Source organism: Cyrtonyx montezumae, unplaced genomic scaffold (genome assembly GCF_038088225.1).
Source record: "Cyrtonyx montezumae isolate F1298 unplaced genomic scaffold, pur_monq_1.0 scaffold_8, whole genome shotgun sequence".
Lineage (NCBI taxonomy): Eukaryota > Metazoa > Chordata > Aves > Galliformes > Odontophoridae > Cyrtonyx > Cyrtonyx montezumae.
Genome location: NW_027072089.1, coordinates 98,888,448 through 98,914,225, shown reverse-complemented (window position 1 = coordinate 98,914,225; position 25,778 = coordinate 98,888,448). Strand labels below are relative to the sequence as shown.

Below are 25,778 nucleotides of genomic sequence, written 5' to 3'. Positions count from 1 at the left end.
AAGGTCAGAGATGGAGCCTTCTATTGCTGTCAAGATCTCTGTTGTCCACAGCTGCCCTAATTCTCCCAGACTGAGATTTTGTCCAGTCTTTTGTCATTGCTAGGAGCCTAAATCTCACTTACTGAATGGAAGAAGGGCGTTTTCTGCCTGGAAAATTGCTCTGGCTCTGAAGAGAACAGCCAAAGATTTGGCTGTGTTTTAGATATCAAACCCTTGGAAATCAATTCTCTCACTTATCTGCCAAATCTGCTCCTCTGAGCTCTGTTATCTTGCTTCAATCTCAGATGTCACTGAAAGTGCCTCAACACCAACTGATGCTCTTGTTTTGATCCCTGTAATGGTGTTAGCGACTGCAGGCCAAATAATGGATTCTGCCAGCAGACTCCGAAGACACACTTTTGCTCTGAAGTGGTGGTACAAATAGCATTGCAGCATTTCATCTTTATTGTCTGCTAAAGATTTCAGTGTCTAATATGCTCTATTTCAAAGAAAAAATGCTTTTTTTTTTATTATTCTTTAACTGCTGATACTGGAAATTCACCGGAGATTCAAAGAAAAGTATAGTTTTTCCCAGATTTCAGCATAGTAAAAAGAATATTGAGGCTGCAAGGCACTTTTTGCTCTGGCTTTCATCTGTGCAACCCCTGGTGTCTCGAAAACCTGCTTTGCTTTCACCCACAGATCATTTGGGGCAGAGCAGGTCATTACAGGGCAGCCCCAGGTAGCAAGCATGTTTCTAAGGGGTAGGACCAAAGTGAATCTGGTACCTTCTCTTGGCTCCTTTCTGGCTCAGAAGTCAGCACATCACCTCCCAACACCTTTACATGGACCTCCAGGAAAAAGCAACATTTTTTTTCTTCTTCCTTTATGGGATGTAAGTGCTGATAACTGGAAATGCACTGGTGTTGCTTTTATCATTTTTTCTTCCATTGAAATATTGACACATCTCCCCACGCCGAATGGAGCGTATCCCACTCTGCAAAGCATCCATGTGTTGGGGGAGCGCATCCATGTGTTGGGGGAGCACATCCATTCAACCTTTCACCACGCAGACCTGAAGTCAGCAGGGAGGAGTGCATACAGGTACCTCTGCAGCTGATTTACACCAGAGGCGAGTGCTGAGCCTGCCAGCAAAGTCATGCCGTCCTTCTGCCAGGGCTACCGCAGCCACAAGAGTGACTTTGGGCACTGCGTCCTTGGGAGAGACGGCGCCTGGGGATGCCGGCAGCTTTCCCACCGCAGCCCGACTGAGCGTTATTACTATGACAACCTACAGGTACGGATCTGCGCAGTGCCGGGAGCTCCGGCAAACCCCGACTGCATGTGCATGGCTCAGAGCCGGGGTCCCCTGCCTAGGAGGGGTAAAAAGCACTCAAGAGCCACAGGTGCCCCTCCCTGTCTCTGTCCTGTTGCTCTGGGGTGTAAGGCAGGGTGGGTGTTTCAGAGACATCAGCAGCTAGGATTTTTAATAATCTTCTCTTGGACAAAGTAAGGAGAGCGTTGCTTTTCCCATGGAGTCCTTCTTCAGGAAATCACCAGACCTATAAGAATATAAAGCTGCCCTTCAAACTCTGCCTTCCTCAGCCTGATTAAAAGGCAAAACGCTCCCAAACCTCATGCACGCTGCATGCCTCTGTACATGTGCGTGCATGCACGCATTACTTTCTTACACTACTATGACAGCACATGCTCCCCAAAGCTATTCACAGCATTAGAAATACAACTCCTCCCTCCAGTGCCCTGCGTGCGTGTGGCTGGGGCTTTCTGCTTTGCCTCACTCCCAGCTGATTGCGGGCTGATGGTCACGACTCTGCTCCTCGCCTCCGGGCTTCAGGAGGAGAGAAGGATCGGGGAAAACGGAGAAGCAGGCGCACAACTGCCCTACGGAGCCGTCGATAACTCGCTCCCCGCGCAGCAGAACCACATAGGGGAGGGGAGGGAGGAGGGAGGAAAGAAGGGGAGGAGGAGGAGAAGAAGGAAAAAAAAAAGAAAAGAAAAAGAAAATCCAGAGAATTCTAGTCCTGCAAATGTACTGAAACTGAGTGGTCAGAGTTCATTTGCTCGAGAAGAGCAGAGAAGAAAGAGGACATTAAATGAGAAAAAGCAAGAAAGGACTGTAGCCCTTTTTCCTGATACTAGCAGTGTCTGAGAGGGAGAATGATTCCTCCGAGCAGCATGACTGAAGTCAGCGTGGACAGTGTGGAGAAAGAGAATGAAGTGGAGAGCACAGAGCAGCCCCCATCTCCAGCATCAACCACCAGCCAGGAATCTAAGGTACTTACATCTCTCTTATTTTTTTCTTTTATTTCTTTTATTTCTTCTCCTTTTTTTTTTTTTTAATTGAAAAGATAACCCCCCCCCCAACCCCCCCTTCCTTTGTTTTGAAAAAAATGGGAAATAAAGATATGCTGCTCTGATTTGTATTTGAAGCTCTGTGGCAGGATCAGCAGTGGAGTGCTGTGAGCCACCTCCTATTGCAGTGCCTGCTCTGACATTCCTATTTCTGAATTCTCCCTGTCACCCTGGAGGCTCAGGGGTCTGAACTGGGGAGCACTTCCCCTTTGAGATGGTTAGGTTTTGGCAATTTGGTTTGTTTTGTTACCTCCTTATTACTCTAGGGACCTGGAGGAAGAATAGGGGTCAGAGAGGGGATCATTGCCAACAGGTGATTTTAGCTATTTTCACATCAAGCATCAGATCACTTACAGAGTTTTTGTTTGTGGCTGGAATTATTTATTTTCTCATGTGTCCAGAGAGGATAATTTTGGTGGAAGACTTTAGATGTTCCACTTGCCTCACCTACTCTAGCAGAGCCATCAGTGAACTTTCACTATTTAATGAGCCAGTAGTTGAAATGAGATATAAGTGATAGCTTTGGCGCAAGAATCCTTATGTACACTACCCAGAAAAGGACTTTTTTTCCCAGCCTTTTATTTATTGATTACTAAATGTGGTTCAGTTTACCTTCCTGTAAACCAACATCCAGCTCAAATGGCACAACCCCTAAATTTTTAATTGACTAGTACATAAAAAGTTTTTCTGCCTGCCAGTATGCGACTTGGAAGATGGAGTAGTGACAGAAGGAATGTAGTGTCCTTAGATAATGAATGTTCTCTGCAGCTTTCTTGGATAATGTGATTTTACTGATCCTCTGCTACTTACTTATGACTGATATCATGATAGCACATGCCAGATCTTTCTTTAGATTTCCACAGTGATGCTGTGTGCTGGGTAAATGTATGAAAATAGGGAGATCTTCATCACTTGGAGCTTTCAGCTGGGTAGAGCTTTGGAAAATACCATGTGAGCAGAACATCTGCCTGCCTGGGAAGGTCCATGTTGGCCTGAGTCTAAAGGCACCGGCTGTCTGGTATAGTGTATGAAAGCTGCTATGTTATTCTGCAGTTAAAACTAGGTTTCCAGAGTGCAAGTCACAAGAGTCTGTGTGGGTAGAATTCTGACATAGGCTTTGGGATTTTTTTAAAAAATGCTGTACTCTAAGGAGGAGAACTAAGGTATCCCCTATGTAAAACAACCACTGTAAAAGAAAAGAGTTATCACAGCAGCCGTATAATTCCCTGTTCACACTGTTCACTGTACACATTCAGCACTACTGGGACACTGCTGCAGTCTCCCTACTGAGGAGGGGAAAAAGTAAATGGGTTATTGGTTCTAGATTCTAAAAGGATCCGGATGATAGGTCCCTAAATCCTCCCACGTGGAGCCTTTCCCCAGAATTACTGAGCTGGTATTGGTCCAGTGAGGAGCTCAGCCCCACAGTGTGGTCCCAGGAGGAACTGGAGCCTTCACTGCACTGCCAGCACTAGGTCCTCACGATGTGCTGGACTGTTTGGACAGGGTGGGATGAGTGCTCCCTCCTTCCAGCCACAGACAAGTAAGTGGTTACAGAGCTAAGGTGCTGCTCACATGAGGGATTTTCCCACTTGGTCACAGAGCACTGTTTCCCAAAATGAGCAGACAGACAGGAATCCTAACCAAGAAAAGCAGAGTGCTGCATATAGGGATCCTTCTTACTCCTTATGTACGCGCTCAGAAGGATGACAGCAGGAGTTAGACACATCTAGCCAGAGAGTGAAAAGACTACTAAGCAGTTTCTAATCAAACATTACCATCATCAATTTTTCCAGTCTTGTGAGCATTAGAAGTGATACACTGCAATAGGCAAAAGCCGTGACTGTGCAGTTGATGCCATCACTTGCATACAGATATTTTAAGTGAACATGTAATCTGTGTATTCTCGTTTTAGAACTGCAAATAAGATCAGAAAATGTACCACGTTGTCATTTCAATAAATGGAGTCAAAAGAGCCTTCTGATCACGAGGTTAATAAGATTTTTTGTCCTAGTAAACAGAAGGATGGAAAAATTGTCAATGATTTCATGATTTTTTTTATTAAGAGAGTTTATGTGCTTCAGAAGCCAAAGACTCTGACAAAGGTATATGTCAGTGTGTGCCAATGGCCTGTGCACTAGCTTTAATCCCACAGTATCCTCTGCCTAGGGTGCGGTCTTGTCAATCAAAGAGGGCTTAGCTTTCTTCAGGTACCTTCTGTTGACTAAGTTAACAAGTTCATGTCTTCTGCAGTTACTGCAGAACAGTTTGTGCAGGGTCTAATTACTCCACAGTAGCTTGTTTCTGAGGTAAAACACTGTTATGACTCCAAATATAGAAACAGAAACCACATGGATAATAGCAACCTTCAAAATGCATTTGAAAACATTTCAGCAGAATGACAATTTTGAAAAACTAATGTAGAGCTAGTGAAGCAAGATTGCTTCCATTCTTTTGTAATCATAGACTGTGACACATAGTCCCTTATAGTAACAAAGTCCAGAAAAAGGGTTTTATCTAGCACACTCCAGGCTATACTCAGAAGATGACACAGGAGATACTGCAATTCCTGATAGCATGAGTTTGAGAGGCAGAACTTTAGGCTGTTAAAAAGTACCTAAAACTTGGAAGAATGACTTGAATGCACACACCCTTGCCTCAGGAAACCAGCTTGCTTGTAATAAATGCTAAAATTTACCACCACATTTTCCTATGGATTAAGAGCGTATTTACTGGTGAGCACACACAGACACTGAAAGCTGGAAGGCCATCCTCTTGTGCATGTCTTCCCCATCATGAGCGCCTTCACTCCAGAACTTCAGCAGAGCTGCTCAGAATGAGGAAATTCAAATGCTCTTTCAATTACACCTCATTGCTTGGTCTCTACAAGCAAACCCACTGACATGTTCTAAGTAGTAAATGTAAATGTTCTACTACTTTGAAATGTAGTAGGTATAGTACTGTATGCGGTGAATGTGTCTTTCGGACTGTGTGTCCTCACATACTTTACATGTAGTACTCCCATTGTAATGTCTTGTTAATACAACTTCAAACAGATATCCAAAGGGTAGTGAACACTGTAACTGGGTCATCCTGTAGCACTACATGTACTGCTATTGTGCTAAATACCCTACAGCTTGAATGGTTAAGAATGCTGGAAATCGTAATAATTAACTTATTAATCTGTTGGCTCTTGAAAACATTTACTTCGCATCTGGGTATGACTTAAGTGGATACTTGAAGTATATTAGGAGAATAACTTTATGAGAGTACCATATAAATGTATATAGCTGCTAATTGTGTTACATGCATCTGCTTGTAATCATGCCTTCTACCTGCTTAGGTCCTTCACATCTGACTTCTAAAAAGGCAAATAGCCAACTTGTGAAAGAATTTTCTATATTTTCAACTCAACGAGGGAGGAATTCATTAGCTAATGAATCCTAAGGAAGGATCTCTTCCTGTTGGTAGCAGTTAACAACACACTACACACTTGTACAACAACTACTAATTTAGGAACAGAGGCAGAAATGTGGTGGCAGCAATCAAATGATATTTCTGATGTCTCTTATGTATAAATGTACCTTGAATTTAATACAAAAAAAAACCCTAAAATTTTTGGCACTGTGAGTCTAAAGAAAATATTGTCACATCTGACAATATTTCTATATGTTTTGGCATAATTGGCACATACCTCCTTTAGCTTTATCCTTTTTATATTTCACTTGCACATCTATATGAAGAGGAAAGAGACCATCTGCTGATTTCTGTCTAGGTTTGAGTCAAGTCATTATTGCTGTATTGTGAATAATGACTGGGGATGTTCATAGACAGTCGACTATATCTTAGAAAATGCCTTTCCCATTTTTAAGTTTTAAGGGAGCTTGAGAATCTGTGATGTTTAAGCTAGTACCTGCACGGTTGGTCAGCACTGGTCTTCACATTATTAGTGCGTTGTTTCAAGTATGTAAAACACTTGTCAGATTCTTGCCTGCGCTCTAGGAGTGTTAAGCCTTGACCCTTGTCACTAGAAGCAATCTCTCATGTAAAAGTTACTTATTTATAGATAACAGTGAATATCTATGAAGGCGAAATATTCATTCACAGCTTTGCCCATTTCCATCTACTTTTTTAATAGTTCAGGTATAATTATGATGTACTGCAGTCAGGCATCTTTGGTGTAATCGCTTCACAGCAATAATTTCATTGGCCTAACAAATTACTTACTCTCAGGTCAGGTAGGTAAGTTGAACAGAAAATGAAAAAAAAAAATAGAAACTAGTCCTCTACATAAATATGACATTTGGAATATTTATTTTGCAAAATAAATGAGTTTCTTAGTTTGGCACTTCCACACACATACTATTCGTTAGCCAGTATTCAGGGAAATGCATACTATTACATTTAAATTCAGAAATGTCAGTTCAAAAGATGTAGAACAATTGTTCAAACACTAGCTAACCTGCTATATAATGCATAAGATGGAAGTTGTTGAAAAAAAAGTAAACTGAGAAAATGATTCAGCATTGAGGTTCAAGATGTTAATGTAATTTACTTTTATCCCCAAATCAGTTGAGACAGTTGAATTTACTTTGTCCTGCCTGTTAGTCTAGTAGAGTAATATTGCTTGCATTGGGTTTCTAAACCAGGTGTTAATATTAGTGAACTATCATTAAATAGTAAACAACGTAAACAGCTTGAAACTCTTTGGATTTTAATACGATTGTGTGGGATTTAAATCACATAGGATCTGTGCTATGCACTTCTGCAGAGATCTTCCCCATTTAAAGAGTTAATTCTTTATGAGGTTCTATAGATGGTTACTCATCAATGAATATTTAAAAGAGGCAGGGAGTATGGTGTACAGTTAGTGTTTCACCCTCCACACTACTGCTAAATGCCCAGCACATAAACTACTGCTGCAGTCTTCAAAGGAATACCAAAGCTTAAAAAAATTCTGTGGAAGGGTTCTCCTTAATCTTACCCATATGCCTCTGCATAAAATGGTGAGTACTACTATGAAGTAAGACTAAGGGAAATAAATGTGCTTGAGTATTTTTTAAGATGCTACTTTCTGTAGCAGTTTAAGGGACTAGAGGATTTCCCCTACAGTAAGAAAGTGGAGCTCTATTGATATTTTCTTGAGCTGAGTTCTTCTGTTTACATTTATTTTGTATTTCTCTCTTTCTTACTCTTCCAATTAAAACACTCTGCTATTGTTTTTGCTTTGATATATATGTCAGATTATTTCTTAGGTGCATTGAGATATCTAAGGCAAAACAGAAATGTGATCACTTCGTTCTCTTCTATCTGCACTTCCTACTTTGCCAAAGTGAAGAAAATGTCTACTATCTTTCGGCAAGTAAAGATGACTTGATTCAAGTCTGGCATGGTAAAAATAAAAATAAAAAAATAATTAAAAACAAAAGAATTTACTCAAAGTGAAAATTTTCACTGAAACAAATGAAATTGTTCTCTACCATCACAGCCTGTTATCCTGTACTCTTTTAGTTAAAGTAATCCTCAGAATTTATTGCTACTCCATTAGAAGGGCTCTTTCAACACCTGGATGCTCTAATGGCTAAGGGATGCCCTCTGTTCTCTCTTTCCTTCTAGTTGCAGCCTAACTTTATCTCTGAAAAGCTTGTGTGCCATTGTACTTTTGATAGTACTATTTTAGTTCAAACAGGTCTTTACCATTCTTAGTGTGGGTCTCCGTTATTTGGGAGTAGACTTCTATATTCTTCCCGAGCCTTTTATTTTCTAGACTAAACAGGCAGGCTGATATAATATAAACTCTCAATTCTTCATCTCATTCTAATGGCAAATCTGTGAAACTGTTTCAGTTTTTAATAAGCTTTCTTGAAAAACATCGACCGACTCTGTGCAAAGTATTCACTAATACATCATTAACTTGCCCAGAAAACCTGCTTCTTATGCTTTTTAAGGTTGTCACTACATCCTGTTTGTGTGCTCTAGACACTCTTCAGTCAATCTGTGGTCATGATTCTGTTTCTATTCAAAGATTTCCAATTATTAGGGTAGATTTGTCCGTCTTCATCCGGAGTGATTTGGATCACATCTCAAGTGCTTAAGCATGCATTTGCATTGTTGATCACCATTGTATTTCTGTAACTCCATCCCTCAAGCCACAAGCCTTTCTGGTTTTAACAGTGCCTTCAGCATTTCAATAAGGAAATGGCCTTATGACACACCTGATCTTTGCATCACATTCAGTAATGAAAATACAGAAGCAAGATTGGCCCTAAAATGTTTGAAGAACTCCACTAATCTTCCTTCAAGCTAGTACTTCTTTCAGCAGAAATCCTCATACACTTGACTCACTTTCCTTCACATCTTAAAATTTCTCTGCTACTTCCATTCTTTTATGTCTAGACTAATAGTTCCTAATTGATAGCACATTGAAACAGACAGAGTCTTCTTTGGCCTACCTAATTTTCTTTGACTAGAAAATTTTTCATCTTGTCCAAGGTAGTTAACTAGTCTAAGACGATCGAGTTTTTTGTTGACAGTTGTGCTGTTGAAGTTAGATCTCCCCCCCCCCCCCCCTCTTGAAATAGATGTCTATTTTACTGTATCATTTCTGGCCTGATAAAATTTATTAAGAAAACTTGGTCCTAGACTTGCAAAGTTTTAAATTTTGTAATAGAGAGTTTTCTTCTTCTCACCACAGCAGGTATATTGAACTGCTTCTTTGATGTCATGCCATCCCTTTCTGCAAACTCTTTCCTATTATTCCTGTTACTTTACCCAAAGATCATTGTTCTGGGAAGAAAGTGAGATGAAGCATTTGATAAATTCTGAGTCTACATTTTATCCCATCTTTGCTGTTCCATAGTGTGTTTCTTCTTTTCCATTCCCCAGTCTGCATCAATCCTTTGACATTTCCTTAAATACCTTTTGCAAGGATTATCTCAGCTTTTCTTGGCAATTAACATGCTTAAACCTCAGCAGCTCAGCTTGAACGTTCAAATTTTATTTGCATACCAGTTTTCTTTTTTATTCCTTTTCGTTCTCTTGCTCAACTCCTCACCATTTTTTTTTGTGGACTCTTAATTTTTCCCATTTTCCTTTCTGAGAGCTATTTTCAAGCAGTTTTCCAGGAACACACATCCACGAGATGTTTTTATTCCTTATTGTTTCATATTCCAGGTATTATTAACATATTTTCTTTGAAGAAATTTCATGCCTCTTGCACAACCAAGCACATCCAAGTATCTGATGGTTTCTATTTGATCTCCTTTTTCAGTGAAGCATGTCTCTAACCTGATACATCATGGCTAACAAAGGTCAAGGCCATTCCATAACCATGAGCCATGGGGGCTCATCAGCTCTCAGTACTTGCTGACAGCCTTCACTCATTAGTAGAAATGCAGCAACCTGCTAACATAGCTATGCTGCTTTCTAGACCACTGCTAGGACCTTCATACTGCTTCTGATGGACATACTAGTTCAGACAGACAATAGCTTGGGTCCTTCTGTGTCACATTCCAGGATGTGATATGGTGTAAAATAAATCCTTAGGGAGCTGAGAGTGCTGAAGGCTTCAAATTTCTTTAAGAGAATGTAACACGTCAAAGACTATCCTTTTGAAGTCCCAAACTTTGCTTAGAAGTTCATTGTTTCCCTCACAGTTAATTTAATTTAAATTGAAGTAAATTATAACCACTTGATTCCAAGCTATTGTTTCTTATAGTCCTATGGACAGTATTTTTCTTGTTGCCTACCTGAGCCATTACTGTATGCTCACGATGGGTAGAAGATTGCATTAATCTCATATTTGATATTTTTCCCCCATATTTGTCAGGCAGAGGACTGAATTTTCAGTAGTAAATGCACGAGTTGAATATGCTTGACATTGTATTCAGTCCTGCGCAATTCGCAGTTGCATCAATCAGTTAATAATTGTGAGAGAAGGGTGATTCCCAACTGCACAATGCTGCAAGTTCAATATGGATTTGCAGACAAGAGTCCTTTAGGTGAGTAACAGTGATTGCTTGAATGCTATTCTTTTCTTGAGACATAATATGCTTCATTTCTGAGTGCCATTTAAAAGCCTTATTGAAATGCCATGCATGCACTGCTTTATTAAGATCATTTGAGCAGTCTAGTGTTCTGAATAGAAAAGCAAAATGCATCTGACCTACAGTAACTGATGATTAGGTTTGATTCAGAAAGGAGCAAAATACTACAAACTGGTGTTCACAAAGCCACTAAAATCATTATTTAGAATATATATATATATGTATATATCTCATTTCTCAGAGTAAGAATTTCAGAGGCATAGCTGAGAGACCAAAGTCATCCTGACAGCTTATTATAGCAAATATAGTTAATGATTTTAGAGTGCACTCACATCTCCATTACCACTGATGTTTAACTTCATTTGAGTTTTACAAAAATTAGTTATGCACAGCAGAGAGGAACCAGATTTTATAGTCCAAGTCAGCTTCCTGACATGAAGCATAGAAGTCATCTCCTCAAATACCACATGTGTAGGTGTAATATTTTTTATTGATTTGCCAGTGTTTCTCCTGCAAGTTTAAATGCTCTGGTAATGATTCTGAAAACCAAAATATCTCGAGACTGAGCTGAGAGACTGAAAATCCTGCTTCTAACAGAGAGGTTGGAGTTAGGTGATCTCAAAGGTCCCTTCCAACCCAGACCATTCTACAATTCTATGATAATGTGACTTGTGATGATATGCCAAATATGTCTGGTAGTGAACATTTCAATTGAGTGTTTGTCAAGTGCTCTTCTCTTTTTGGTCAAAACCTTTGGTTTTGGAGAATTACTCACTAAGCATGTAAACCTTATTGAGGAACCTTTCCCTCATTACATGATGAAATTTCTAGTCAAAAGAGGAGGAAAATCATAGGTTAATTCATACCTGTACTCAGAGACCAACTTCACCTGTACTCAGAGACCAACTTTTGGCAGTTAGTAGTTTAGTATCCCTACATTAGGAACAGACACAGACTAAAGCAGTTTTATCAAACGTGTAATTTAAAGCAAAAGGCAGTCTAATGTGTTCTAAATTAGCCTCTTTGAGAGGAAATCACTTTCCTTTTACTACAGTACACAGCTACTGCTGAGTTAAGAGCTTGAATTTAAGTAGGGTGAACACCTCTTTGAATCTGTCAAATCAAGGTTCTTGAACCTTACAGACAAAAACTGGGCAATTGTTTCCTTCCCTGAAAGTTTACTTTTCTGCCCACAGTCTTCTCAAAGACATTTTGAAAGACTGCAGTTGTGGGGTTTTTTTTTTGTTGTTGTTGTTGTTTGGTTTTATTTTTATTTTATTTTATTTTATTTTTTATGTCTGGATGAAACAAAGTCATTCAGAATTAGAATTTCTTTGCTATGTGGAATTGCTGTTTTGCAGCCAGTCCTGTAGTGGAAAGTTACGCACCTATGACAAAAAGAAAAAAAAATGTGAGCCTGTCCAGGCTTCAAGATATGAAACACTGCTATTAAACTCTAGCTACAAGATCAATCATGTACCCGTTTCATGAAGTACAGTCTTTGGCAGGTGCACAGCAGTTAGATCTATCTCCTGTAGTTAGTCATAATGACAAATGAACTTCATTCTCATGGCCATCCAAAAGATCCAGATGAGCGCTTAACTGTTTTTGCTACCTTGTTCACTCTGTGCATTTCAGTGCTTCTCTCTCTGCTCCTTTTCTCACGCAAATGCTTTAATCCAGGACGAGGCTCTCTGACATAATGCAAGATTTGTCTTCAGAGGCAAAATTTCCAGGTGTCCAAGGTTAGCCATTTTCAAACATGCCTGTTAAGAAAATAGATGGTGGTTCTTCTGTTAGGGAAGGGAACTTTAAGGAATACCATGTGGATGCTGGCACTTGTGCTGTAAGTACTCTTGAAAAGATGCAAACCCTACTGTTGGCACTTTCCTTTTTATCCATATCCAGTCTGTGCTTGTTTTATTCACAAATAAGTTCTTCCAGTTGCATTTTAGTTTCCCTGTGTCGTCTGGCATTGTAACGTCTGTGCTTTGCGTGTGGGTGCCTATTTCTTTCTCAGTGTAACATTGTACTTTCTACAAAATGTATACACGGGGAAACTATACATAAATTTATATCTCAGACAATGAGGTAACGGAAAACATTCCTTATGCAGAAGAAATGAAACCCTCTTAATCTCCCCTTGTCTTAGTCTCCTATCTAAGTGGGTAGTAATGTAACTCAGGAGATCCCTCATCAACTCTGTTGCCTGCATCCATAGCAGCATAGGTTCCTACATACAACCTTGCACTCCTATTCTGCCCTTGGCTGCATTTTTTGTTTCCCACCTGACATCTAAGAAGAATGCACTGGACAAATGAATCTCTGAAGATTATCAAATCTAAAATTAATTCCAACAGCTATAACAAACCTACTTGAAACCTGCTAGAATGTAGATGAAGTAAAACCATTTTACAAAGATTTTTAGAAAAATGAAAGCCAAACCTAAAATTTCTGAGGAGAATTCAGCTGTGAAGAGATGGTGACCATGAGAAGTATCCTCTCAGGCCAGAGGGAAAAAAAAAAAGACAGATACTTTTTAAACAAGATGAGAAAAACAGCCTGCTTTTTCTGACTCTGTAGGGAACACATTGCAATAAATACAATATTCCTGAAGTAGCAAGTGAGGTAACACCATTTGGCCTTTACTACCAGATGCTCAGTTCCAGAAAAAGATCTCCATTCCGTGAGTTATCAGCCCTCCAGCGCAGTCATACTCAGAGTCACTGCTGTATATAAAAAAATCAGTTGATGAGAAAAGAACATGTATAAATCTTAGAAGTTATCAGCATGCTTGCTCTTCAATTCAGCAGTGGTGGGTTACTCTTCAGGCTCTGATATTTGATATAATGTGTCACACTCCTTATGAATCAGTGCCACTCTGCTGATAACCAAGAATTGTAGCTACTCTGACAGTAGACGAACCAAAGTGATATATTTCATGGAAATAACCACTCTTACACAGGATTCATACTCATGTTTTTCAGATTACACTCTGTCCTCACTTGACTTTCCTTTCCTCTTCTTTCCCTCTGCTCTCTTGCCTGCCTGAATCCTTCACGCAACCCCACTGAAGTCACTGTCGTTATTTCTGTCAGAAAACACAGTGTTCTACTCATTTGAAATCCCTCACTTTCCTATCATATAAACAATTTCTGTAAAATCTGTTGGTGTCTTTTCTCTCTTTTCTGTACATAACTATTTTTTTTTTTTGAAGCTAGATATCTCAGTGTAAAAACACAGTGGAGTCTTGAGACTTTGATAGAGATAATTTGAGGAGGAAAGTTTTGCAGCTGGTGGGGATAAAAATAAAATGTTTTTGTTTTGCAGGGTTGATCTTGAAACAATAGCTGGCTAAAGATGTTCAGCAGCTTGGAGATTTAGAAAAAGTACAAAAAAAAAAAAAACACCCAAACAGATTAGCCTGAAGTAAAAGGAGTAAAAGATTTACAATAAATCTCAAACATAACTTGTCAATTAACATCTCCATATATATATATTTACTATATTACCTATATTACCTCCATAAAGTACCAAGTAACTGTAATTCCATATATACACCAACATCATTATCATCAAATTAAATTCTTCATGAGGAGATTTGGTTTATTCTTAATGTAAGACATTGAATGTGGTTTTGCTGAGCATCACTTACTTGAAATGACAGTAAGACAAAGGACAGACTTAGATGGAAACTTTATGTACTACTAACAGGTTCATTGAAAACTGAGTAATACAGGAGTAATTTTCCTTCAAATGATTTTTAAGTACTGTTTGAAAATTAGAAAATGACTGGAATAGAAGTGTTGGAAAGTTTTAAGTACATGACCCAAGTTGCATTATGAGAAGACCTATAGATGTAAATTGCCAGATCAGGACTGGATCTGGATGTAAACAAATCTCTGCTATGGTTGACTGTAACATAATTAGATGTATAGGAAGCAAGAAAGATATTATCAAGGTGGAAAAAGATTTTGATTTATAAATTACGGTATTTGCCACGTATCTGGTAGCTGCTGTAGGACTCTATAGCTGGAAAAACAAGATGAAAGAAGCACATTTGGGCCCTGGGTGGAGCAACAAGAAACCCAGTGGCATTAACTGGCTTTGCTTGACCTGCGCTGTTGGCTCTTCCCCACATCCAGGGCTACAGGTCAAGTGGTTCTAGGGCAGTGATGTGTCTGCACATCAGGACAGCAGGGGTCCTGCTGGGCTTCAGAACAGACATTGCCAATGTAACCCTGCATCACGGTCTCCAGAGCAAGCATTTAAAGGATGAGAGAGTGTCAGGCTCTGGGAGGGATAAAAAGAAGACAGGAGGCAGAAAATTTGCTACCAGGTTGTAAAAATAAACACTCGGAGGGGAAGGAGGCTGTGAAAAAAACCTGAAAATGAGCCAACAAACACTGCTAATATTCTGTAAGGCATAGTCTTCCCACTGAGAAGAGTATGAAATGGAAAAATGGGAACAAGTTGTATAATTCAGATGTGAATCTGTGGACTGACAGCAAAGAAGGAGGTGCAAAAGCCTATGGGATCAAATAAGCCAAAATAGCTTTGTTTATGTGTGTTGGGATGCTTTTTTTTTTTAAGCTAGTAGGCCATATAGCAACTGAATCCTGGCATTATGGTTCTGTTCTTTCTGTGATCAGATCATGTTAGACCTGAAGCACAGTAGTTAAAGAACTCTGGACAGAATAAAGTCACACTAAGTACACATTTGAAACAAATGTATAGGAGAAACAAAAGCAAGTGGCAGGGTCTGTCTGTATTTGGTTGTGGAGAAGAGATTGACCAATAAGGTTTCAAAAATAGGAAGGATGAATTAAGTCTGTAGATAACATGATGCCACATATATTAAACTGGCTATTCATGCTGTGTGCAGTAATCCTTTGCTCTTTATGTGCAAAGTAAAACAGTAAAAAAAAAGTTTCATTTCAAAAAAGCAAAACAATAGTTCAGCCAGATCCCCAACCTCTACTTGGGAACCATGTTCACTGAAGTCAGCAGGAGTTAGGAGTGAGCAAAGACCTTAGTATTTGGCTCAGTGACAACAACTTTGTTGTAGAGCTGAGCACTTATATGCTTTCAGCGTGAAGCAATTTTAACAGCCTAATTTTGGAACCCCAGAAGGAGGAGTGGAAACACTAAAATATTAACTATCACAGCTCCCAGTTGATCTCATCCTCCTTTCTGTGGACAATACAAATGTGATTTTATGGTATGTGGGATCTGGTTCTGATGTTAATTTGCCCTCTCGATTACTGTCAGCCTCCCTGCCAGATGTATTTCCATGTTTGTTTCAAGAGTCATACTACCATTTAAAGTAGTGTCTGTTTTTGCTGAACGTCTGAAAAGCTTTGTTTAAAAAAAAAAGAAAAAAAAGAAAAAAAGACAAACAAATGAGCAAAATGAATTATTGGAAATTATTACCATAGGTAGATCAGCACTTCTTAGCAGAAGTTGTCTTTTTTTTAAGAAGATCTAAGTAGGTCACACTGAGCTTTAATTTCTCAAAAGAACAACAGTGGAAAATAATGACGCATGCTTCATAGGTGGACAGATATGAAGCACAGTCATAGATGATTAATCCTACATTCACAATCATGTTCATTGCAGATTGTTTGTGAGAAGAAAAGGAATCAAAACTCAGTCCTTATTATTATTATTGCAGACTCTCAGCAGGTGCATGCAGTGTAGCTTCATTCACCTCAGCAGGGCTGCCTGGATTTACATTACTCTGAAATCCAGCCTTTTAATCTCCAAAATTCATTGTGCCATTTCCACTGCTGCAAATATTATCACAAGAGTATGTCAGGAGTTACCAAAGGGAAATCACTGTTCCGTTTACAAGGTGAAATGGAAAAGAGATATCCAAATATAGCAGCAAAATGCAGGATTTCTGGATGGGACCTCAGAGACAACAGTCTTAACTTCCTCTTATGTCAAAAGTTATGAGATAACTACATGTGCACTTCATCCTAATGGAGACAAAGTATGGAGATGACCAGCTGCATAGCAATCAGATACTTGAAGAGAAACCCAGGGTACAAACCAAAATGTAGTAAACACATCCATTTTGAAAGTGTAAGTTAGAAGGGGATTTTAAATAAATGAAAGGACTGTTCTTCATCATCTCTTTGCTTGCATTGTGATCTTGTCTGCGAGCTCCATGAGGAAAGACTGGAGATTAAATTGCCTGGCCATGAAGAGAGGAGCCGCAGAGAAGATTGTAGCCAGTTATTCCACTAGCCACATCTCATAACCTGAATTATATGAGATCTTCCACAACTCATGCCACCCATGTTGGAACAGCTGTTTGGTGGAAGGGAGAATATATTCCTGTGATTAAATACAGAATTTATAGTCATGCTTTCCTCTTCGGAGAGAAGTATCTCCTCTTTGCTAGGTGAGGCAAGAGAAGGGGCAAAGTGTTTTCCAGTCTCAACAAAACAGTAATCAACATGTTTTGGGAATGGATGAAGTGTTATTTGGTTTGATCTGTAACATGTTTTGATCTGTGCATGAGTTCTTAAAGGAAGAACTGATGATCATTGAGCTAAACGGTGAACTAAACATACCTGACTTTGGGGCTCTTAATCTGACTTTCATAATTTGGATGATAAGATTCTCTGAAAGATGTTCTTGTAAACTGATAGCTTTAAATGCTGCAGATTTGAGAAAGATTCACTGGTCTTCCTCTCTGCTGGAGGCAGGTTTAATACAAACCATGACTGAGTGACGCATACACATTGATAAAACATCCACTCTTTTCACAGCCATTTTTCCCAAACTTGACTTGTTGTGATACTTGAAACAATACTAATGGAGACAAAATCTCACAGAAACAGAAGTGTAATATACAATCTTTTCTTTCTAGATTACTGATTCTAGTGTAGCTAGATTAAAAGAAAAAATGAGTGCATCAAAATAATGCTGCTTGAAAACTCAACAGAAAAAAAATTTAAAGGGAACATTTGAGAGTTTTAGCTAAATAAATGTGTTTAATGTTGCTGTTCTCGGGGAGAAAAAATTGCTTGGTGTTTGATTAAAAAATTAATTTTCTAATTTTCACATGCATACAAATATTGTTATATTTATTTTGCATATGTTGCCTCCTTTTTACAAGCTGTTTTAAAATGTTTAAAGGACAGTGAGTCTTTTGAAGCTAGTATGAAAATATATTTGGCAGTGAAGTTAATACGAGCTCAGGGTATTGCAGAATATTGTACATAGAGTTTACTCTTTGTATGCCTTAAGATTAAGTAGACTACTCTGAATTTAATGAACACACACAGAAAAAAATTACTTGAAATTTGATGGAAATTACTATTGTAGTTTATAAATTGTGTTTCCTCAAATCTGCCACTCCTTGGAAGGCAGTACTTTGTCCTGTCACACTCTATGCTGAATTTCAAGGCTATGTAAAGGAATTTGGAGCAAAAGGCAAACCATTTCATATTGTCAGGCATTTTATTTCACATTTGTTTCATATATTTGCTAGTTCTGGTTCTTTGCAATGTTAGGAAATGAACCTCAAACTGTAAGTTTTTGGCCCAATAGCAGAAGGAATTATTGAGATCAGGTTTAAGTTTTCAGGATGGTTTAAAAAGACCGGAGAGTTGTATAGAAGGGACAAATCTACTAAGCAAACAGTGTTTGGCTGCAGGTGCAGACTGTACCTCTTGATAATTTAGAGGTCTGCCAATTAGATATGCAAACACACAGCTGCCAGGGATGTTGTACATCAGTAGAGGGCTGAGAACGTGTGATTCACAGTGACATTTGTGGGAACAGTGACAACTGAGCATCTCTTCAGATTGCATGCTTTGAAAAAAAATCCCTGAGGCTCTTTCAGGAATTTTTGTTGTTACGCTCTGATGTGCCAATCAGAGCATTTAATTGTAGTTAGGACTCTGTATGTCAAACAAAATCACAGTAAGAGTCTTGCATGGAAAGGTTTATATCCTAAATTGGTTTGAGGATCATTGGGTGGGTTTCAAAAACAGCGAAGTTAAGGAAGGGTAATGTAAGAATGATGGTCAGAGCAACAGTAGCCAACCAGAGTGGTTGGAGGTACCCAATAAATCAGTATTATTATTATTAGGTATTACAGAAAAAAAATTCCCTTTGAGTAGTCCCATACAATATTCTAGTAGACAGATAATTATTATTATTTTTTTTACAGCAGTAACAGACGTATTTTTTTGCATCTCTTTGGGAAAAAAAAACACAAATATGTAGCAGACCGTGCAGTGATAAGCATTCTCTCTTTGTCTGTAGTGGATTAAAAGGATTAAAAGCTTCTAAGAAAGCTGTCTAGGGCAGTATTTGTGAATACATGATAGAGCTAGATTCTCAAACTATAAATTGGCAGCGATTGAAGTCAGTTTAGCTAATTCAATTTGTACTAGCAGTGCATTTGTACTATTTATTATTTAGAAAGGAGAAGATAGAAAAGGGATCAGCTTTGCTTACAAATTTTATCGCGGATACTTTGCCAAAAAACAATACCAACCCCTTAAATGTTTGAAATATCCTTTTATCTTGTTAATTCTATAAGACATGGTATTTCTCTCATCAACAGGCAAACATTATTTATAAAACTGCATACTGGCTTTGGACATGTCATAAACTTATTTTGCTCATTAAAATGCCAAGGCAGTGCAATTTTTAATCAAAACTAAAGAAGAACACAACAATCCCACTCTCATCTGTGCCCAAAAATCACTTCCTTTTGCGTCCCTCAATTTCAAGAAGAAATTAGAGAGCCTTCATTCCAACCAAAGCAGCATTTTCTGTTGGAGGAGGTTCCTAGTTTGCTCTAATCAATGCAGCGTGCTGAAGCCCAGCAATACCTCCAGACTAGCTGACACCCTGCTAACATCTTGTCCTTCAACAAACCCATTTAACATCTGAAGTATGTTCAGGGGGGTTGCTGGTACAAACTGAATGCTCCTTGGCCCAGAAAATGGACTGTGCTTGGTAGAATAGATTTCATTTGTCAACACTGCTGTTCTTTCCCTTTTTTGAAAGACTTTTGTTTTGAGTCCCTTTTGGTAATGCACCTGACGTGATCTCTAGTTAATCTGTAAGACAATTCTGCATGTTGAGGGCCTTCATTTATAATAACTTGAGAGTCAAGTAATTTGGAAAGTTGTTTTTAGAATCTGAAAGAAAGAAGAAACAATTCCTTATAGAAGGTGTTTGTTTATCTTACAGCAGTGAGGGAAAACCACTGACAGCACTTATAGTCTCCATAGCTAAACAAATTAGGTACATTTTATAAGAATTGCAGCAATCAAATTGTCTTAAGGTTTCATCGCAATGCCATTAATGCCTTGTGTTACTTGTAATCCATCTAATGATGTTGCTAACACTAGTGTGAAGAAAGGGAGAGAAAAGAGCAAGCAATCACTTTTTTGTTTTTTGTTTTTACTGGCACAATAGCACAGCTGGCATCTGAAAATCAGTATTTTGTCATGTAGTCTGTCAGTAAAGGACAGTTGATAAGCTTGGTTCATTTGCTCTTGTGTTGTGGAAGATAAAGTTAAGTGTGGAAATTTATGAAAACAACCTTCTTTTTGGCCCCATGCCATCCAGGAGCCTCTAATGGTGCCAAGGATGGCTAGCAGTGGCTGAACAGGGAGCAAGATTAAGCCTGTTGGGAAGTAAATAACTCCCAACGGGGTTGCTCTGAATGCCAAAGCTGATGGTCCAAGCAAACACAATATAATCAAACTGCTTGTCCTTCCAGTTAACTACCATTCACCTTCAGATCACTAAGGAGATTGCTTCTGAAAGAGGAGTGAAGCACTCATGTGGAGGGAGTGGGGCTTTCTCTGAGCTTTGAATGGTAAGAAGGTATGATGGAAAAGTTTTTCTAGAGGACCGGTGACGACTGAGAGGAAACCCACCTTAGCATTTTAATTTGGTTTGTGAGTGCAGTTTCAAAGCAAACCTCTCAGTTGCCTCACTGAGCACTGCTTGCATCTCTTGGGGTTTTTCTTGCATTCCAGGGGTGCACTTAATGCACATAAAGGCTAATGGGCTGCTCTTGTTCAGAGTACTCTGTGCCATGAAATGTTTGCATACTGTGTGCATTTCAACACCCTCCATTTCATTCTGCAGATCTGCTCCTACTGAGCTACCTTGTCTGCAGCTGTAGACAGAGCCAGAGAGGCTTGGGAAAAAAAGCTTCTAGAGATCAGGGGAGTGGTTAGGAGCCCAAACAAATTATTTTTTGCAGAGTGAACAATTGGAAATTGCATGTTTAGCTTTTCTAATTGTGAAGTTAGTGATTATAAAGCAGTTCAAATCATTGATATCATCCCATCTTCACCTCAGTTCTTAAATCGAAATTGTAGAAGAGTTGTGTGCCTTCCGTATAAGATAAAGTCTTAGCAAGGGCAGGTGCAACTCCCATTCACATCGATATCAGTGGCAGCCGTTAACTCTAGGGATGAATTTCAGTAGCTCTCCTTCTGCTGCCTGCTGCTTTCTGGTTATAGCAGCTGAGGAGCTGTAGTAAAGGGAAATCAGAAGCAGAGGAGGTGTTGATAAGCTGTGGTTCATCGGGGCTTCCGGATTCCTTGAGGCGTAAGCATTCAATAACTCTGAAGAAGATGGAGATTGTGCTGGATAGTGCTTTAAAAAGTTTAATAAAGTCCAGGGTTTATCTATTTCACTTATCTCTTCCTTGTCCTCAAGTTTAATATATTAGTTGTGTGACCAATAAAAAGCTTTTAACCAAACTTTTTTCCCCATCTACTTCCAACCGACCAGAACATCTTGAATTTGATAGCGAAGGTTCATGTTTGTGTAGGGTTGCTATTGTGAAGTCTGATGATCCTATCATAATTCTAGAAAAGCTCTTGTGCTTATAGAAACTGTAATGTTATCTTACTTACTTACTTATTAATTTAAAGAAAAGCTAATTTGTAACCTTCCTTGCAGAGCAGAAAATGTGAAAGGCCTAGGAGAATTATCTCTGGTATGTTTCTTACTGCCTTTTAGCGGTTTAGGTTTTTGTTTACTCCATGATTTTGTTCATGATATCACATGAAAGTGTTGAAGTAGTGTCAAATACTGAGCAATCACAGTCTCACCTTTTTCCAGTGTTCAGTAGTGTTTCTGTCTATGACTTAACTTTGGACTAAATTAACTCTGCAGAAGGAAATTAATAATACTAAAATTTGCATACTTCTCTCTCTATTGACAGAGTTGATTCCAGTTGAATTCCACAGCTTCTCCCTTAAGAGTAGCATTGCAAGTACATTAAATCAGTTTATGGCGGATCAAAACCAGGCCAGTTATAAGCCAGCATTTGCTTTTAAAATCTTCCAGTTACAGAATGGGCCTGGCCATAGCAGACTTCAAAATGAGAATTCTGCATTTGAGTAACAGCAAGGATGCCCACCTCATCTTGAAAATGATTTTAACACAGGGTAGTGCTCAGGATTATTACCTCATGAAGAGATGCCTGCCAAGTCTATAGATATAATATGATAGATTTGTTCCTGAATATCTGTGTTCTGTTCTGAATGATGTAGCTGTAGATTTGTAGAGTATGCTCAACTGCACACTCACCTGAGTGAGCATGCCTAGGTTTGGATATGCATGGCCTGAATGTTGTACTACCCCTCTTTGGAAATCTACTGACTTTTCTGCCCAGGGAAGAAAAGAGTGCTGGAAAATCTCTAGACTGGCAAATGACTGTGCACAGGAGAATGCAATGAAGGTAGTAAAAGGAGAACTCTTTGAAACATACCGCACTGCTGAGCTTAAAAGACAGTTGATTCATGATAAAACAAATACTGTATTGCAGAGCTTAGTCTTCTTTCTGTGGCAGAAGCAGTATTTTGAAATTTAATTAACTTCGTGTGACACTATAGAAACGGATGGCAAATCAATAATGAATGCCATTTCAGTCACCTTGTGGTGGTGTAATTCTGTGTTTTGCTGCACTGATTAGGTCTGACTTTGGTGGGAAGCACTTTGGTAGCAAGGAGGCAAGTTTCTGTCTGTCACTGAGAAGATGAAATAGTTTCAGCACTTAGTAACCGCTGATTTTGGGTGCCAGTGGCTTAACATCTAAGCAGGAGAGAAATAATTTCACATTTTGTTGATGTTGTTATAAGGTGGTTTTCAGGCTCAGTAAGTCCTCTACTTATCCTTCAGCTGAATGAGGTTCAGAAAACAGAAGTTACTCTTGCCTCAAAATTGGCATTTATTTGCTTACTTACTTTTCTTCAGGCATCTCCCCACTGAGAATTTCTGGCAAACTGGTAGGAATTTATTTCCTTTGGTTCCAGGACTCTGCCTGTTGTGCCCAGAGAGAGATGTGAGATGGGCCCCTAGCTCTGAGCTCCCTGGCTCCCAAATTCATTGTAGAGAAACAGCTCAGGAAGCAGAAGGTTTCTCTGGCTTCATTGGGAAACTTTCCATGTAGCAAACACAAACATCACCAGAAGTGGTGAGTTAGGTGTTGAGCAGGGTGGGATGAGAGTTGGTGTATCTCCCTTCTTCAAGGGCAAGTTGCCTACGTGTAGAAGTGGTAAGAGTGGCTTCCCCTCAGGATGCCTGCAGGCTCTTGTCCCACAGTGTGCTTTTGGCTGCATTGTAAAGAAAATGGATGTATCACAAAGAGAAACTGGAAAGAGCAAGTACCCAGGGGGCCACTATGTCAGTGTGACAGTCCCATGCTTTTTTTGGGAAAGCACGTGAACACTTCCCTTTATATCAGTGTGAATTATGATTCCCAATCATCGCTGTTTCTAACATAAACAACTTCTAATATAAACCATTCCCGCTGTTTTGCCACAGCCGGCCAACGAGGAATGGAAAATATCAGATGTTACATCACGTTTGCCCAGAAAATTGCAGCAGTGATTGAAATGATTCTGTGATGGTTGGTTTAATGCTGAGGAAAAAGGTGGGATGGAGGTGTTATACTTCAGAGACAGCAAACACAAGGTGGATGCAAAGCTGGTTTTCCCAGGAAGCTTTCCTTTTACCCAGACTCTACTCATGGGTTACTGGAGTTGACAAAAGTGTAAATTGATGTGGTTGATATGCTGATACCTTATGTGGATCACCTCATGACCTTCCCAGCCTTAGATAAAACTCTTTTGGGGGGAAGGATGAGACAAGCTCTGTTAAGGTACAAGACACTTTATGTATAAAGAAACGTAGTGTAAATTTGAGTTAAGTATGCCTTATTGTGATGCTTAATATTCTGACGATGAATGCACAATACAATTTATAAGAAATTATATGAATGCCTGTTAATTAGTATTAATTAATGCATTAACTACCAGTTGACTAGTTAACTATGCAGTTAACTATTTTTTTTCCTTTCTAAAAAATCAAGTGAGTGTTTCTCAGTCAAAACTGCGTAATGTCTCTGTTTCTGCCAAATCCAAGACATTTAATTATACCAATTTTATTTTCTGAATTCACTTTTCTTGTAATGCCATTTAACATCTGTTCCTGAAATGGCTTTACAGGCTGCTGAAGGCCATGCAATGCTCTAACTTTTCTCATGCTTGAATGGAAAGGATATATTCTCCAAGGGAGTATGTGTGCAGATCTCTGCAATATCTCTTGGTTGTCATACATGAAAGAAAAGATAAATAGCATTTCTTAGGGCTATAAAGTTTATTACCACATCAGAAAATATATGCAGAGTGGTTTATTTTTGAGTGGGGAGCTGTGTTTTTTTGTTTGCTTGTTTTGAAATTGCTAGTTAAATTCTAGAGTCAGTTTTATTACTCAGGTGACTCCAGGTTTGCTAATGTGTCCTAGGTGCCCAGGGAACAGGAGGTTGTCTGCTGCTTTCTTAGCAGCAGCGGCAGATGCCAAAACCAAGAGCTTCACTTGTTGTTGAAGAGGAAGAGGTACTAATTGTAATTGGCTTCTTTGTTGCAGTTGCAGAAACTGAAACGATCACTCTCTTTCAAGACCAAGAGCTTAAGGAGTAAAAGTGCAGACAATTTCTTCCAGAGGACTAACAGTGATGTGAAGCTGCAAGTGGACTTGATGCCAGAGGTGAGCACGAGCACAGGGCAGCTTCCCAGCTCAGAGAGCCAGGCATCCTCACCCACCAGAACCCAACAGCTGCCAGAAAACAACAAGACTCACATCTTCCAGGAGCACATCTTCAAAAAGCCCACCTTCTGTGATGTCTGCAACCACATGATTGTTGGTAAGAAACACTTTTCAGACTCCCTGTGGGCATCCTTGTTAGAGTGTGCAAGATGACTTTCCATAACTTACATGATCCCAGACGTCCAATTGAGAGATCTCATGCAAGTGTCTGCATTTAAGTCACATCTGCTGTGAACTAATACAAAAATCTGTATTCTCTCGTGGTTCTCTTTCCTTGGTGATACATATAGTTATCATAAATAACAGGTGAGGGTTTCTGCCAGGGTTAAATTCTGTGCTCATTCAGGTTATATTGAGCACTAAGTGCACACCTTGTTATATATTATGCTAGAAACACCGAAATCCATCTTGCAAATTTGTGTCTGCTATTCTTTCTCTTTTATACAGCAGTAATTCTAACTCTCTTGTTCTTTATGACTGCACCAACCCTTTAGCGCTGTTGTTTCCCATTAAATATGTGATGATGCCCATCTACCCCAGTTGACATCTGAGCAAGAAGTATCATCTGCAAGGTGGTAGGCTCTGAGCCACTTGTGTGTGCATGTTGGCTGTTCAGAACACATGCTTTGGCAGAGTAGGTCAACTGAACAAATAACAACTGAATTCACACTACAGTGTTTCTTGGGATTGTTGATTTAGGTGTCTCTCTTCTAGCTATTCTCTGGATCTCCAGAAACCTTTGAAGGAACTCCCTTCTTCATCTCTGGAACTGTCCGTGCCTGTATAAGTTTCTGCCATGGAATAATTGACTGACAGAAATAGAGGATGAAACTAATCATTTATTATTCTCTCTAGCATCCAAAGAGCAATGGCATGCTGAGCTCTGCTCATAAAGTAATTTTTAATACGGAGCAGATCTAAAAAAAAACACCCTTTGCACAGCAGATTATCTGTGGTGCTATATAGGTAGTCAGGAAAGAATTGCTGGCAGGTAGCTGAAGGTGTACAACATGTGAGGTCACCACTATGGGAAGCTGTAGGAGCTGCTATTCAGTAAATCCAATGCAATATAATCCTGCTTCTTTAAATTAAATAATTAAACACGAGTCTTGATTTCACCCCCCCCCCCCCCCCCCCCAGTTATACTAAAGTCAGGGAAATAGGAGTTTTGATTTCAGGCATTTGTTTCTTCCGTTTTAAGCAGTAGAACAAGTCAAAGAGAGAATGAGAAAAGCATCAATACCGGGTAACTGCACATTCCAGAGACTGAAA

The 25,778-nt window shown here is 39.2% G+C and overlaps 1 protein-coding gene across 1 annotated transcript in view; it reads left to right on the top strand.

The window, feature by feature from the left end:
- Positions 1-1,597: 1,597 nt before the first annotated feature.
- STAC (SH3 and cysteine rich domain) overlaps positions 1,598-25,778 on the top strand; it is a 69,319-nt gene continuing 45,138 nt past the window's right edge. Inside the window, exons 1-2 of the mRNA XM_065753386.1 lie at positions 1,598-2,274; positions 24,327-24,603. Coding sequence (XP_065609458.1) covers positions 2,158-2,274; positions 24,327-24,603 — 394 coding nt within the window. The 5' untranslated portion in view covers positions 1,598-2,157. The remainder of the gene's footprint in view (positions 2,275-24,326; positions 24,604-25,778) is intronic.